At 39.8% G+C, this 16,222-nt stretch overlaps 3 protein-coding genes and 1 long non-coding RNA gene across 9 annotated transcripts; 2 read left to right on the forward strand and 2 right to left on the reverse strand.

Moving 5' to 3' along the window:
• Window positions 1-4: 4 nt before the first annotated feature.
• Ref(2)p (refractory to sigma P) lies at window positions 5-3,475 on the forward strand. Of its 2 annotated transcripts, XM_071710311.1 has the most exons (4): window positions 5-378; window positions 1,202-1,639; window positions 1,718-2,337; window positions 2,758-3,475. In XM_071710311.1, exons 1-4 carry the CDS (start codon window positions 189-191, stop codon window positions 3,010-3,012), a joined length of 1,503 nt encoding a protein of 500 aa, XP_071566412.1. In that variant the 5' UTR covers window positions 5-188; the 3' UTR covers window positions 3,013-3,475. The 2 variants fall into 2 exon arrangements, with proteins under 2 accessions (XP_071566412.1, XP_071566411.1); XM_071710310.1 differs by having other exon boundaries at window positions 1,202-2,337.
• Window positions 3,476-3,566: 91 nt separating this feature from the next.
• Window positions 3,567-6,057, reverse strand: Mrps29 (mitochondrial ribosomal protein S29). The gene is made up of 6 exons (XM_071710322.1): window positions 5,881-6,057; window positions 5,112-5,441; window positions 4,644-4,736; window positions 4,428-4,564; window positions 4,019-4,366; window positions 3,567-3,854 (listed from the first exon to the last, which is right to left on the reverse strand). The coding sequence occupies exons 1-6, from the start codon at window positions 5,894-5,896 to the stop codon at window positions 3,618-3,620; spliced, it is 1,161 nt and encodes a 386-aa protein (XP_071566423.1). The 5' UTR covers window positions 5,897-6,057; the 3' UTR covers window positions 3,567-3,617.
• Window positions 6,058-6,366: 309 nt separating this feature from the next.
• LOC139774828 (tetratricopeptide repeat protein 39B) lies at window positions 6,367-14,834 on the reverse strand. Of its 5 annotated transcripts, none has more exons than XM_071710305.1 (12): window positions 14,602-14,834; window positions 11,033-11,085; window positions 10,681-10,733; window positions 10,561-10,589; window positions 10,105-10,285; window positions 9,848-9,980; window positions 9,246-9,378; window positions 9,077-9,176; window positions 8,913-8,978; window positions 8,049-8,770; window positions 7,284-7,517; window positions 6,367-7,203 (listed from the first exon to the last, which is right to left on the reverse strand). In XM_071710305.1, exons 3-12 carry the CDS (start codon window positions 10,705-10,707, stop codon window positions 7,008-7,010), a joined length of 1,821 nt encoding a protein of 606 aa, XP_071566406.1. In that variant the 5' UTR covers window positions 10,708-10,733; window positions 11,033-11,085; window positions 14,602-14,834; the 3' UTR covers window positions 6,367-7,007. The 5 variants fall into 5 exon arrangements, with proteins under 5 accessions (XP_071566406.1, XP_071566403.1, XP_071566407.1 ...); XM_071710302.1 differs by having other exon boundaries at window positions 10,996-11,085; XM_071710306.1 differs by lacking the exon at window positions 14,602-14,834 and adding an exon at window positions 11,907-12,922.
• Window positions 14,835-14,839: 5 nt separating this feature from the next.
• LOC139774837 (uncharacterized) lies at window positions 14,840-15,278 on the forward strand. Its single transcript, XR_011718684.1, has 2 exons — window positions 14,840-15,024; window positions 15,114-15,278. It is a non-coding gene; the product is annotated as an uncharacterized lncRNA (long non-coding RNA).
• The last annotated feature ends 944 nt before the right edge of the window (window positions 15,279-16,222 follow it).

Consider the following 16,222-nt stretch of genomic DNA (forward strand, 5'->3'; position numbering starts at 1 on the left):
GGCCGCGGCGTCGTCCCGACAAACGACGCGCGACTCTTGACGCAACCGCATCGGTGAGGAAGACGAGGAAAACAGGGAAAAGAGCGATATTATACGTCGTCGACGATATATTTCGGATACTTCGAGACGTTTCTTCCGTAGTCTCTCTCCGCACTTGAACGTACGCCGAACCGAACCGACGCGACGATATGGCTAGGCAGATTAACAGGCAGGCGAAGCTGAGCTTCAAGGTGTACCTGGAGGACCCGTGGACCTGCACGGAAGTGCGCAGATTCGGCGTCGACGCCGACGTCGCGACGAATTTCGTCTACCTGCGCGAGAAGCTGCAGACCATCTTCCCGGATCTGCGGGGCAAGAACTTCACCGTCAACTGGAAAGGTGAGTTCTTTGTGTGTTCTCCTTTTTTCTCTCTCTCTCTCTCTCTCTTCCTCGAAGGCCGCGAACGCAACGGCGAGGTTGTTGATCTGACGTCAGCAATCGACGTCGTTTATCAGAAGCCTTGTATCACTTAATGTTCTGCGCTGTGCGTTATCTTCTGCGAGCTGACAACGTATTTGATGTCAGCAAAAGCAAATTGAATTCAGAATTGCGTATAAGTACCTACTCGTGCCCAGCTTTTTGTGTAGTTTCCTTTTTTTCTTATTCATAGGTACCCTAAGGACAAAGGTATACACCTTTTTATCATTAAGGCTGCGTTCGGAAACGTCACCCGAGTGCACACGAGTATACTCCCTTCTCTTTCTATCTCAGTGAGTTAGGAGAAGGGAGTATACCCGTGTATACCCGGGTGACGTTTCCGAACGCAGCCTAACAGTTCAATTATTCAAGAAGCAAAAACTGTTACAGCAATGTATAAATGTATAATGTTAAATTATTGAATCTTTAATCTTTACTGAAACTTGGGGCCCTGAAATTTGATGTAAAATGTTTTGTAGTATCTAAATATAATGTATCCTTTTGTTTTTCCTGTTTACTGTACAGATCGAGTGTAAGAGGCACTTAAAACAAATTTTGATATATTAATTCTTGCACAGTGAACCTTTATAAATTTATATTTTCAGCGTAACCTTATAATATGAAGAAGTAAAGTTACTATGATCTATGATACGGTCAATGTTCTTTGTGTGCTAAATAGAAGTCACAGCTGTTAGTGTGCTGGGTGATCGCAGCTAACTATTCAACTTGTCTTTTGCACTAATAGATAATGAACACGAGACCATTACCATATCCACCAACGAGGAATTGGAGATCGCGATACACGAGATGGATAGGCACAACATCTACAAGCTGTATATCTCGCTGCGAGCAGAGCGAGACCCGATAGATATGTTAAACATGGAAACGCTGCATCCCGGCGTAGTATGTGACGTGTGTGACAAGAATATACGTGGCTTCCGCTTCAAGTGCATGCAATGTCCGGATTACGACTTGTGCACCAGCTGCATGACGGCGGGCAATCATCCGGAGCATTACATGGTCCGTATGACGCAGCCGATCGAGTGGACGAGCTATCACGGCCGCCGCTTCGCTCACCACATGCGCAAGTTCGTGAAGAAAGCGGCGCAGCACTGCAAAGAGGACGAGCGTAGGTGTCCGCACAGGAGCAAGCGAACCAGCTGTCCTGTGTTCGGCACTGATGGTAAATTTGGACCTTTTGATCCGTCTATAATAAATTCACTGGAGAATTTCGTAATAGACATTTGTGCCGGTCCATCAGACGAGAGCCAGGAGCAGAAGCGGACTAAGGAGCAGCAGAGGGAACCGTCCGCCGAGGCTGCGACCGAGGCAACGGAGGATCCGCAGCGGGAAGCGACCAGGCACTCATTCTCACAGCTGTTGAAGATCGTCGAGGACAACATCTCCAACATCTCGCAGTTCTTGGATCCGCTCGGCATCAACGTCACCGTGATGGCCGAAAACGATTCCGCCAAGAACAAGCCCGCGAGCAGCGCTCAGACGAAGGGCAGCACGCAAAAACCCGAGACCCGCGCATCTACGTCTTCGGAGGACTCGTCTAAGAAGACCTTCCCCGGTGAAGGAAAGAAACTGCGCGACGATCCTGTAAGTACTGCAGCTACTCCTTCGACGGATAATGTATCGTCACAAAAGGATGCAGCGGCAACAGCAGCAGCGGCAGCAACAGTAGCAGCAGCGGCGGCAGCAACGGCGGCAGCAGTAGCAGCAACAGCACCAGCACCGGCACCAGCACCAGCAGCAACATCTACTGAACAAGCGGCCGAAGCCGAGGAATGGACGATGATACAAGGCGAAAGCCCCAATATTAGCCGCACCTCGTCCATTTCCTCCTCCATGAACGGAAGTAATACGCCTAAACAGGTACGTTCCGCATATATGCAAAATAAACAGTAGTTGACTAGAATATGCAGAATTAATAAAATATTAAAAGGTTTAATGATATTTAAAATACATATAATCAAAAATGTTACTTTCCAGACATAATCGCACAATATTAGGGAATTAAGATATATAATTAAGAAATATAATAATTTAACATATACATGGTGTTATAAAAAGAGGATTCAGGATTTGAAGGATTGATAGAACCCCATTTGCAAATTATTCGCTTTACCAATACCGAAAATTCATTTCTAATTCTGATAGAACTGATTTTTTCGACCTACTCAGCTCAATAGATACTATCATTGGTACCTGGTACCAATGATAGTATCATAAATCCTGAATCTTATTTATTGCGCGTGTGTACGTATCACGTATTCAGAATACCTCATTATACAGGCTGCTACACCATCAGCACCCGTGGCAGAGCCAGAAAAAACGCCGTCAAACTCGAGAATCTACCCACCCTTACCTGAAGAAGTAAGAAACGAGTTTTATCATCCAAATCCCAAGATCCAACGCGCCGTAGAAGCGATGATGGCAATGGGATTCTCCAATGAGGGCTCATGGCTCACCCATCTGTTGGTTGCGCAAAACGGTAACATTGACAAGGCGCTGGATGTAATACATCCGGTACGGATCCCCCATCATTAGGAGGGATGGGGCCAAACTTTAGTTAACGATAGCTTACGTAATAAACGGCAACAAAAAAAAAACAGTGTTAACAGTTAAAATACTTGGTATAATAGTTTATAATTATTATTTGTTAGATATTATGTCTGTTTTATGTTGAATTTATTTTACACATATGATTTTTTTTTTTAAATATGAGCAACGCATAACTTTAATTCTTATAACAGATCATTAATAATATTTCTTTATATACGTATTGCTAAATTTATGTTGTACACGCACCTGATATTATTTTACGATATTACGATATTATTTAAAAAAATGTATCCTCATATTTGTGCGATGTATGTTGTATCCATATTCTTAGTATTTTATTCTTAATCTTAACATAAAGGACACTAAAATATTCTTTGGTGACTGGATTATTATGTATTACTATATGTATTCTATATGTTAATAAAATATCCATGATATTGAAAATAAATGTTCATTTAACTTCAAAGAAATGTTCCTATTAATACAGATAAAATAAGTCTAAAAAAATGATTAGAAATAACTTTTATGAAGACTAAAGGTACTAAGAGCTTTAAAAATTTTATTATAAATATCTCAATGTTCAATTACTTTTACAAGAATTTACATCGCTCCATTAAGCCCAACGGATTTTTATTAGTAATTAATTCTAATTCTCTCTGACCATTGGGTGTTAAGTTTCTGATCCATTTGCGATCCTTGTAATACTCTATCATGCTGTCAAATTCCGCGATGTTGTAGTCTTCGATTAAAACTGGCAAGAAGGGATCCAGATGCTCGAAGCCTTCTTTGCCAAGCAAATATCTGGGAAGATTGGATTCCCGTCGGTCCTGAAAACAAAAAAGATTTTTCCCTGCATTATTATCCATCCGTGTTTAATGCTGAAGATTTTCTTGAATTTTAAATATGAAATGTTTCCATTTCTCCGGATCCAAGTAATCTGTTAAATTTTATTTAGATAAAGAAATTATGCAATACAAGTTATGGTACGTACCTTATTTGCCTTTTCGTCTACTGACAGTACTATTGCACCGTTACACCAATCGTCTTTCGTTATATCGAAGAATGGTACCGCCAACGAGACTTGCTTGGGCAGAACCATCACCTTATTGTCGTCGTGGATGTTCGTGTGACTCGATGTGAACGCGTTGAATCCGTCTATCATGACCAACGTCTTGCACTTGCCTGCAGTGCTGGCGAGTTTTAGTTCCTTTATCAGCGCGTCCACTACGCCACAGGCGTACTTCATGCGACTTATACCAAAGTCGATGAGCTCTGGGATGGGAGTATCTTGCGCAGTCATTTCGCGTTGATTCCATACATAATCCTTGGATACTTTGAGCTGCAAAACGAGCGCCCGTTAGATACAGCCGGCAAAGTAATGTCTCGCTGGATGCACGTACATCTAATTGTGAAAGTAACTTCGAGTTTTGAGATTTGAACTGTTTCAACCACATCCCAGCATCGATCGGCAGATCCATGCAACCTGGAGATAATACCGAAGTCGCGACCTCTTTAAAGTCCTTGAACCAACGAGCAGCTGAAGAATAAACGGCAGTTAGTACAAGTACAACGCTGAAGGATGATGTATCTATCATTTACATAAAAATATAACATACCCCAATATACATGAACAAGTATATATTTCTGCACGAGGGCATAGTGTAGTATGTGACTCAATGTAATACTTTTTCCTGTTCCGTATTTCCCGTCTATTTAATATCGTTAAGGCTTTTTCATTTGTATTATTGTTAATGCTATTTTAATATAAAATATAACGCAAATTGTAAGACCAATCCATTAGCGACAAAAAATGATGAGATTGAAAAGAACTCTTACGATTTTGCAATGTAAAAAACATTAAAATAATTATGCAACTTTTTTTTTGTATCATATAGATTACACATGTATGTTTTTAATATGACAATATAGTATTTAAAATTTAGTTACGAATTTAACACATTAGACTCTATGGCCTGGTAACTTAATATTATCTTTGGAATTTGATTCAAAACGAGCCTCTTTACCTAAATTTAATTTTAATATAAAAAAATAAGCGATTTCCTTTTCTGTTTCCAAAAGGATACATAATACATATTTATTGACAGGCCTCGTTAGGTCGGCTTGACTGAGGTAAGACATAATTTCGATCGCAGGTTGCCTGATCAATAAAGCACACTCCTGAAAAGTGGTGACTTGCTTTGCAAATGTTTGAGGTAAGCCGCCGTACTGAAAGAGTTGTTGCTGTACGTCTGTCGGCACGGCATATAATCTGGCAATGTGATCCGTATTGTGATTCACTGGATTGTTCTCTGTCGTGCGGAACGAGCATACTTGAGTCACTTGCTCATCCTTCACCTTAACAGCTGTGCCGAATTTCCTGCCGTACGTTTTGTGTATTCCCCTCAGAAGCGAATCTGCAATCATTACGTTCGCTAAACCTTTGCCTTCTCCTTAGAGCGACTTTGATCACAAACTCGGATAAAATTAATCTGTAATTAGTTCAGCAAAATTCTTAACTATATGAGCAATTCATTGTCCCTAATCGAATTTATTCTCGTGTCAGACAGCAACAAATCAATAATTGGATCCATTAATAAAATGCTACATTACAGACATTACTTGACCAATTAATCACCAATTAATTAGTCAACTCGAGTTTGGTCAAAATTAATGACGAACGTCATCTTGCAAGTTTTATTATCGCTGTCATTAGTTGCACAGAATCGTGATCGCATAAATAAAATTTGCAAGAGGTAAGACAAGTCACAGTGATCACAGGCGTAGGTATGCTCCAGAGCATTGTCGATTGGTTTAGCACTGACAAATTAAACGCCGACGTAAATGAAATCTTACATGAACGTAAAGACATTGTGCTGCCTTTCTTCTTTCAGAACGAAGCACGTTTGACTGCAATTATCCCGAGTCCTCTTCGAAATTGCACGTTCAATAATGCATCGTGTCCCACGCCGTGCGAATTTGCGAATTTGACATAACCTACGTTTTGAGTTACTTCCTATAGGGATAAAGTGCTGCTAGGTGGAATTCCTAGGAAACACATTTTTCTATGTGTAGTATTTATACGTATATGGAGTATATACACATGTATATACATGATGTGTATATTTATATATGTATATGTATTAATTAAAATCCATATATATCATAAATTTAAAAATATATAGACTTTAAAACTGTTTGTATTATATATTATTATAATGTATATTTTTTTATAGTTTAAATTTATTTTACACAATTTAATGTTCTTATATCAAACCTAATTATTTAATTCTTATTTTAGAAAATAGATAAAATACAATTTTAAAAAATTGCTCGGAGGGGTAACATTACTCTGAATTCATTTTATTATTTCGTTCACGCAATTCCCGACCGCGTTTACGTATTTACAGCCTCGTAACATGATTATTTATCAACACTCTTTCGTCGCAATTACAATAGAACAATCACAGATCACATTGGAACCTCGCCGATCTTCCGTAAAAGAAATAATTTATGTAGATAATAATCCATTATATTTATATTAGATAATTAGTCGCAACAAAATATATGTCCAATCCTTGTAAAGTTCCGCAAGACCCTTATATTATATTTTTATTTCTCCCGCGTAAGATATAATTTATATATTTAACATTATAGTCGCTACAAAATATAATTTTTATATATTACTATCGCGTCGTTCTTCTCTCGTGGAAGAAAATAATTTATACAATTATAATATATCAAACGCTCTAAAAAATGTGCCCAACCTTCGAAAGAGATCTGATAACATCCTCGGACTTTACGGAGAACGAAACCAAACGAAAGTTACACGCAAGGCCATTCGATGTTAGACAGAAGTTGTAAAACAATCGCTCGGTTCGTTTTCGCAAAAATAGTCCTCGTCAATACGTACGTTTTATTTAGGAAGGTATAAAAGAACCTATGTAAGGATAAGTAGATCTCCGACATGCTTTGCGATGCTTCTATGTCTTAATCTCGTCGGCACTTGGACCCGCAATAATAACGCTATTATTGGCAACAATAGGCGTTTCCAGCCGATGATCATTTTCATGCTTCTTTATCGTATAATTATTAGTCTTCTTGCCGGTCAAAATCATCAGATCCGAGTGTATTCTGAAGTGCAATCTAGATTCCAGTAAATAGCCCGTATAGTTTTTCCTGGAATTTAAACACAGTTAATTTTTCCAACGTAAAAACCAACAATATTAAATATAGCATAATATAAGATCCAAACTAACTTGGCGTCTTCCAAAAAGCTTATAGCCAGTTGAGTGTCGCCCTGATCCTGTGCCAATAACGCTAATTCCACGGTAGCATAAGGAAGTAAGTACGTGTCCTCTTTGATAGATTTTTCCAGTTGTAAAACACCTCGCAGACACTCCTCCGCCAATAAAGGATGCTGCATTTGCCGTAGACAGGCGCCCTTCAGTAGCAACAGGAGCGCTTCGTTGTCTACGTGATAATCACTTTTCCTGCACAGTACATCACATATTTATTACTTATAACTTATAATATAAGAACAAATTATATCTATAATTACAAAATAATAACACGAATGCTTACTGTATTTTGCATTTTTATTTAATCGTAAGATTGCCAAATCTGTCAAAAATAAATTTTGCAAAATACCTGCTATAAATTTCATCGACAAAATGCTACAAAAATATAACAGAATTTGTTAATAAAATATGATGGCAGATTGTCTGCAGAATTCTGCATTGATGCAGAAACCTGCCGTCAGATTATGTCGATAGACTCTGTCGAGTACAAAATTAATACAAACGTAGTTCATGTTAATATGTCACAATATTCCATTTGAATCTGCTGGCAAATTGTTAACATTTTATCTACTGGGTCGCTTCTTTTAATCTTATCGCTCATTCTGTATGCCTAATTAACATTAATCTTTATCGATTTTTTTTCGTTTCAAGCTTTGTGCAATCATATATTTTATAATACACACTTATGCTGAAATAACAATTAGAATCATCGGAGAAACTTACGAGGCTGCTTTAAGTTCCCTTTCCTCTTCTTCTATCTTCTTGAATATATTTAATATCAAATCCTGTCGCTTGCCTATTATCCTGAACATGTTCCACACGTACATAAGCTCAAACACGGGCACGACTAGGTTCTTCTTTTGTGCAAAATAACGCTCCGTCTTCTTGATCATGAACTTCTCCAACGGCAGCGACTTGCCGGCAATGCGCTGCTTATAAACCGGTGCCTCCATCATCAGGCTGTCGACTCGCTGTTTCTCCGCGCTCCAGGTCGACGGTTTCTGCATAAGCAGGATCGCGGCCTTCTGGTACAGGTAGATAGTGCGCGACCAGTTGGATTCTTCCGCCAGCATCGTGGCGTACGTGTCCGCCTTGCTCCACTGCTGCATCGAGCAGTGCGCCCACATCAATTCCCAATAACAGAGAATACCGAACTGCGGCCAAACATTCTGACTTTTCCACGACTTTATATACCAGTCTATGCACTCTTCGAAGTTGGCCCGAGTGAGTTCCAGTCTTCCCTTGAAGAACAGGAACCACACACTGTTCGGATAGACGCTCAGTTCCTGCTCCAACACCTGCTCGCACCAGTCCAGGTCGCCGTCCGAGTGACTCAGTATGAAGGAAATTATCAAATGGTAGGTCAATAGAGACGTCACGCAAAGGACGTGTCGCAGGCCTGTCCTATCGTTGCAGCCCTCTCTCAATTCCATTAGACCGTATTCCTAACAATTAAGTTGATAAATAAAATTTAACTTCAACAATATATTCTTAGTAAATAATAGCGATAATATTTTTAGTAAATTAAACTTTAGCAATATATTCTTCGTGAGTAATATATGCTCATAAGATCATAATCTTAATCACCTTATCGCCGGAGAACCCGATAAACTCTAATAATTTAATGACACGTGCCGGTAGCAACGAGATCATCTGGAACAAAGTACGATTTTATAAGTATATACGATAAGATAATAGTTGTCGAGATAAAAATATATATACATATATGTATATATAAAATATATGCATACCAAATTGAATGTGCCGATGCCCATGTGAACGCCGCCTTCGAAATGCACTTTGTGATTATCGTCTTTCCACTTCCGGTTTTTCAAGATCGTCATGCATTCCCTGCAAGAGACAATAGTTGTGAATTGTTGGCGAAATCACGAATCGACGAGTCCGTTGTGGCTTATTTACTTGTACGACAGAAAACAGGTACGAATTTTCAGTCCTGCCTTGACAAAGCTGATCAGAGTCTCGTCCTCCACAAACGTGAGCATCGATTTCAAGAGGAGCGACTCGGCATAACAGAGCTCCGCATGCACTTCCTCTGCAAGATTAATCCTCGGTCATTCCTTTCATGCACTATGCTTTACGCGTAAAAGCTATTTGGTTACATCTGGATTAATCAGTCACTGTAAAATTGTATCTGGCAAAATGCCTCGGCAACAATTTCTATTAATATTAACGTAACAAAAGATTTACAGTAGCACAGATTATGTTAATACTGTAAATTATTAAAGTTTATTAACAAGAAGACTAACTGTACGTGTTATACAGAATGTAACAGGAGCTTGCCATTAATTATTGTCACTCTCACAAAGTCTGGGATACCCTATATTAATATTTGTTGATAAATCTCTCTATAAAAATTCCTCTAATTAAAGGAGCTTGAATTCACTTGTTATTGAAATCGATGTTATATAATAAATTTGACGTCACTTTTGTTAGGTAATATTCATTAGATACGCAACGAACAGATATTGCATGCCACTTTACACGTATACGCAATACATTACCGATCGTGTAAGCGTCGTAGTTAATCTTCTTGACCATTTTCCCGATGTTTTGCGTAATGGTGGTGTGCTTTCGGTGTTTGGAGCACAAGCTTATACACTGCTTCAACATCGCCGACGCCTTCTCGATGTGTTCCTGCACATGACAAAATTGCACATGACAAAATTGTTAAAGAATTAGCTAATGCGATTCTAGGCTGGACGAATAAAAAAAAATATTTGGAGCATAACGGAAGAAACATAATGAATAATCGGAATACTTGTTCGAATGTAAACATCGCCTCTAGGTACGCGAACACGCTAGCCCCCAGAGAATGGTACAGGCTACTGTCCGCCCATGGCTCCATGATTTTTCTCGCCTCGTCGAAGTCGTTGTTGAAGAAACAGTGAATCGCCCTTTTCGACTCCATTATCGCTGTATCCAAATCCATAGATGCGAGTCTGAGACAAGATTTTTCCTCTTAAAAGGTTTGCAACGTCAAAAAAAAAAAGTTGACATAAAATAATGTGCAAACAATTACGATACGCAATGAAAGTTTATTTTAAGTAAGAGGTAATCTTTCTTCCTAGACAAGATTAAAGAAAAAAATGTGCTTTGACATGAAATAATAGGTAAGAAAAAGAGCTGATTCTGACGCAAGTAATTTTTTTTCTCGGATAAGAGCAGAGAAAAAACTTTGACGTAAAATAACACGTAAACAATATATAATACGTACTGTGGTAATGATTCCTGAGCATCTTGAAACTGAAATGCAAAAAGATTGATACATATCAAATACAGAATGCGGACGTTAAAGTGCAGAAAAAGATAATAAATTAGCTTCATAAATATCTACCTCGTCATCGGCTTCAACGTCCGACATCTTTTAGCTGGTGTTAGGAAACCGTTCTGCAAAGGTAATGTAATTTTGCAAAATTAATTTTCTCTTATAATTCAGTATTATATATATTTAAATTTATATTTCTATAATCCATGTCAAACTATATATTAAAAATTATCGTGCTTGTTATATAACTGTTAAATTATTTGTTATACTATTTTAAAACATATTACAGTAACGTATTCTGGTCTTATCAAGAGAAACGAGAGAAAAAAGAGCTGGTATAAAAAAATATTACATTTAGAAAGTTACAAATCGATTTTTAATTACATTTAGAAAGTCACGAAGTTAATAATCCAAGCAGTACCGTGGACACTCCTGCAGAAAAATAATTTCCGGTTTTATCAACTCGACTCGGACCTGTGAACAACGATAATACAATCAACTAACTGATAACGCACGTCCGAGGTGAGGTAATGTCTGCTTATGCCTGGAAATATTTAAAATAATATTTAAAAGAATATGGAAAACTTTTCGCGAGAGTGACGCTTTTATGGCATTCAAGGAAACGCCGCGCGCCGTCGCAAAATGCCGCCTTGATCTAATGAACGGTGCTAAGATATAAAAGTGACATTATCCGGTAATCGGCGAGCAGTAACGATATAATTATACGGATGATTATAGATGATAAGGGAAACGGGCACAAAGAAACGTTGCTTCTGCGTTACACAACATCGCGGGGTATTTGCGCAAAATAAAACGTAGCCCTTGTCTCGCAATACTCTTATTCCAAGACACTTTTAGTTTCAAATTCGTCTTCCATTCGCCGCGGTATTTTTAAGGTGAATATTTAATAAATATATAAAATAGCGCTCTGTCGTATGGCATAATATCCGTTTGATTTGCATTCGTTGCAACGGGAATTATTGTTCGTTGCACTAAACTACCAAAGGGACCGTCACGGACGAAAGTTCGTTTAAATTCCAGCGCGTAATAAACAATTTAACTTTCTTATCCCCCCGCCGCTCCCTCCCCAGGTTCCGTTCACCAATTTCACTCCGCGGCAGCTGGGAAGCCCCGCGAGCGTTAGGGGAGCAAGAAACTCGCGACAGAAGCGGTAACAAAGTGCGGCAAAAGAGAAAAGGGGACCATATTAATTTTTCCTCTTTACAAAATTTCCTAAAAGCGTCGCGACTCCTCGAGACCGACCGACGAGGAGACAAAGACGAACGACACTTCACCTGCGATGCAAATTTGTCTCCCTAATCTCCGAAAAGACGTGGTCTCTCCTAAACGGAGGATCTTCTCCACCGCACCCTGGCGCGGCGAGGCCGGTCTCACCAGGTCGTTTAAAGAGTCGAAGGGGATGTCAACGAGAAGACGGCTCGGGATCGCGACGAGCTCGCGCCTCCGAGACGGTCGGCGAGGAGCGATTTCGAACCCTCCGCACGTGGAAAGTAGACTGCCACGAAGAAAGTATAGGCAGGCTAGACCTACATTTCCTAAACCCGCGCACGACGGAGAGGAGAGGCGAGAAGGAGGACGAGGCGGCGGAGGAAGAGGAGGAGGAGGAGGAGGAGGAGGACGGAGAAAGCGCGCGCACTCGTGAATTTCGCGGACGTTCGCGGTCGCACGACGGCGAAGAGCCGTCCGCTAAAGAGGCTTCTTATCAAGGATTTGCGCGGCTGATACCAGACGGCGATCGCTTCCATGGCTTTCTTCGTCTGATTAGATCGCGATAAGATCGCGTCTTCCTGCGAGATAACCCTGGTGGAAAAACCTCTGTTTTTTATATTATTAATCACAATTTGCATAACAATTTTCGGACTTTCTCAGAATGCTCAGAATTTTTCAGATTTTCTTATATGAATTGGAACGTTTTTGAGGAAAAACTCAGACAAAAATAAGAATAAATTATTTCAGATTTTTCCCGCCAACACAACTTTGTAGAAACCTGAATAAACATGAGAAAATCTGTGCAATTTGTCAAAATAAATTTTCATACATACGGATACTAATAGGAATGAGGAAGTAGAGGATGTTGAGTAGGAGATAGACAATTGGAATAAAGTGTAATACAAGGATACAAGGATAGCGAGTCTACTCATAAATACACAGTAAAAAATCGTGTACATAGCGGTCGATATGTTAAAATCTTCTTGTGTTACCAAGATTTGATTATTATTTCAATGTAAAATTAACATACAACAGCTATGTTATTATTTTCTTAACATTTTCATGCGTTACATTTATGTCAACGTGATAACTGAACACTTTATATATGTCATTTAGAAATTAAATATTATTTTGAGTTCTTTTAACGCAATTACTTAAAAAAATCAACACGTCTTAAAGTTATTTTAGCACATAAACAAAAGTTAAAGTAAATTTTCAAATAATCGTAAACTTTGACACACAAAATAATTAAATTGACTAAAATTAAATGTTTCTATTACACATAATTCAAGTAAAATCTGTAAAATAATTAATATCATGTGTTAATATAACTTGAAAAATAAAGTCGAAAGAACAAATGTAAATGTAAAGTATAATGTCAATTAATTAACATTTCTAATTTGTCAACAAGTAACACACGATGAATGAGTCATTTTAACTTAAAATTTAGAGTGGACTTTCTGGGATATGTAAAAAATGTTAAAATTACGTATTATTTTTTACTGTGTAGATGTAAGGTATGGATGGATGAAAAAATGTAAATCAAGTCCCTTCTTGGCTGTAAACTCTGAAGTAATCAATTCCATTCTGTTCATACATACGGATACTGAACTATTCCTCATCCAATTATTTCTGAAAAAAGTATCTGAGAAAATATATTTTTCCAGAATTTTTCACGAGTCCCAATTCTCGCAACATTTCTGAAAAAATATGAGAAATTTTTTCCACCAGGGCAGCGGGTCGACAGGTCGCGGAAAACTCTTCTCTTCCCTCCTCCAGGACGGCGATTGCATTTTCAACGTACGTCACGCTGGAAATTAAAAGGCGACTCGAGATATGATTCGCTATTTAATTACGATTCAAGAAAGAGAGAGGGACAAAGAAACCTTTCGACTTCTTTCGCGTGCGTCATTCGCATTGTGAAGAAATAAAGATTAATCGAATCGTTAAAAGTGCAATAAAAATAAAGAAACAAGTTTTTCATTTACGTTTACGCTTAATCTTCGGAGGATGAAACGGGCAATTTTGCAGAAATTCTATTTCAGATAGCTTTTGACATTATTTTCTTTTCACTTTGTTTACGTTCACGCGAGACGACGACAAGCTGACAATTTTTGGCCGAGATTCTCGCGTTACGAGAAGCCGATTCGAATGCCAGTTTCGCGGAGGAGCGTGAATAAAACGTTCCGTTTATTATTACTTATTTATGATAACAACAAACGCGTTAACCTTTGAATAGATACAATTTATTTTTTCGACTATCCCGTATCATACAACTCCGAAATCGGGCGTGTGTGCGGTGTGCGGTTCGAGCGAAACAAATATTTTGCCGAAAAGCAGATAACTGCGGGCGGCGTCAAAACGACGATAAACTCGACGACGCGACGCGACGTCGAACTTTACGTTTCCGAAATTAAGTAATTATCTCACGCCGCGAATGACAGAGAGTTTCCCTAATTCGTTCCTCTATTCTCGCAATTCTCTCGTAACTCATTCCCGTAACGGTACGCGGGCGCGATATGCGTAATCACGGCGGGGTCGATCGCCATCAATAATTCATCCAAAAATAGAGCACGGTGCGTGCATGCCTGCCTGCCTGCCTCTGCCTGCCTTGTCTCGTTAAATAACGGCGAGAGCCCCCGCGCGCGCGTCAGGCGATAGGGCGCGGGTGGACGCGCGCGGCGGTGAAAATCGATCGTCGCCGGGAAACGGAAACGGGGTAGACCGGAGTGTGGAGCAAGTATAGGGCTGTGTGTGTACCGTCCTGGCCTTCCGTCGCCGTCCCGCGTCATCCGCAGATCCAGATATCCGATGCGGGCGCGATGGATGATCACGTGGGTGAGCCGGGTCCGCTTCCCGCGCGCGGTGCGCGCCGCGCTCGAAAAACGCGACGGGACGCGACGATTCCGGCTGCCCGCGAGCCGCGTGAAGCCAACCGCGATTACCGAACAGCGTCGATGAACAGCGCCGACGTACCGTCGACGAGCGTGTCGCGTGCACCACTGACCTGGCGGCCGACGGCGACGGCGACGGGGCGACGGGCGACGGGACCGTCGGCGACGGCGGCGGCGGTGGCGGCACGTGACCGCCCGCGGATGACAGGCGCCCAGGATCGTAGCAAAGACGACGGCCCACGGCCGGATTAGATTTGAGAAAAATGTGCCTTTTTCAGGTCGATCGGAGGTCTCTTTATAAATTAACAGAGAGGGAACTGATCCCCTCGTTCTCGATTAGGCTTCGACGCTTTCATTCCCCGACGTTTTTTTCCTTAGAATCTGGATACGCATCGACGCTTCGACTAATGGATAATTAGTTTGACTTACGTCCGTTGCTGAAGATGAAGAATATACATTGTAAAAGAAATAGAAAAATAAAATCAACGTTTAATGATCAAAGACTTTGTAATTGAAGGAACGTCAGAGGTGCAAAGTTCGAGCTTTTAAGAAGAATTCGATTATTTATTATCCCCCCCTCTTCGCAGAAATCTAATTTCGATACTGTATGGACAAGAAGTTAAATTAATCGGAGACTGATAAAACATTGCCTTCTTCAGATTTAAATATGTAAGCATTATATCATATGTTACATCTATTTTCATTTCTTTCCACGGTGATTTTCTGTTATCTATTATCGCACTGCGTCACAAGTGTCCTTTTTTTTTCATTTTCTGTTATCTATTATCGCACTGCGTCACAAGTGTCCTTTTTTTCCAAGTGGTGTCTTATCTCACACTAAATTGCTTCGTATCGAGAGAAGAGTAGTATGAGGAGAATCATCGAGTGCAGAAAGCTGGAGATAACGACGTAAAATAATTTCCCCTAAGGCGATTAAGCCGAGACAGAACGTCAAACGGGACGAAAGTCGCGTCCTATTCTCGAACTCTGAGGAAAACAAAAGAGATAAATCAAGAAAGTGTTTTAAAAGTAGGTATACGTAGAATCGGAAATACATATATGTACCTCCAAGTACATACACTTAAGATTGACGAACAAATCTGTCGTCGAGTCGAGTTTAAAATCAATATGCCTCGAGGATCAATCAATAACTCGAGATTCCAACGGCCGAGAACGAAAACAGGTGTGCCCCCGCTGAACCTCTTGCGTGACGAATTTGCAAGTCGATGACGTGTTCCGTAAAAAGAAAGAAAAAGTCGTTTCGTGGAAAACACAACAGATTTTCCTCACATCGTTTACTCGATGATCCTTATATAAAAGAAATAAAAGTTAAGCCTATCGATCCAACAAGTAGGATTATAGAATATATTAATTTAAGCGTTAGAAAAGAGGATTCGAACTAAAAGGCTGCAACGAGTCGCATTGAGGTCGTACAATTTGGAATAAACGAGGATCAACGCAGAATTTCATAACGAGCTAATTGCATG

This window comes from Temnothorax nylanderi, unplaced genomic scaffold (assembly GCF_030848795.1).
Source record: "Temnothorax nylanderi isolate EJ_2023f unplaced genomic scaffold, tnyl_v1.0 TNYL_tig0088_pilon, whole genome shotgun sequence".
In the NCBI taxonomy this organism is placed as follows: domain Eukaryota; kingdom Metazoa; phylum Arthropoda; class Insecta; order Hymenoptera; family Formicidae; genus Temnothorax; species Temnothorax nylanderi.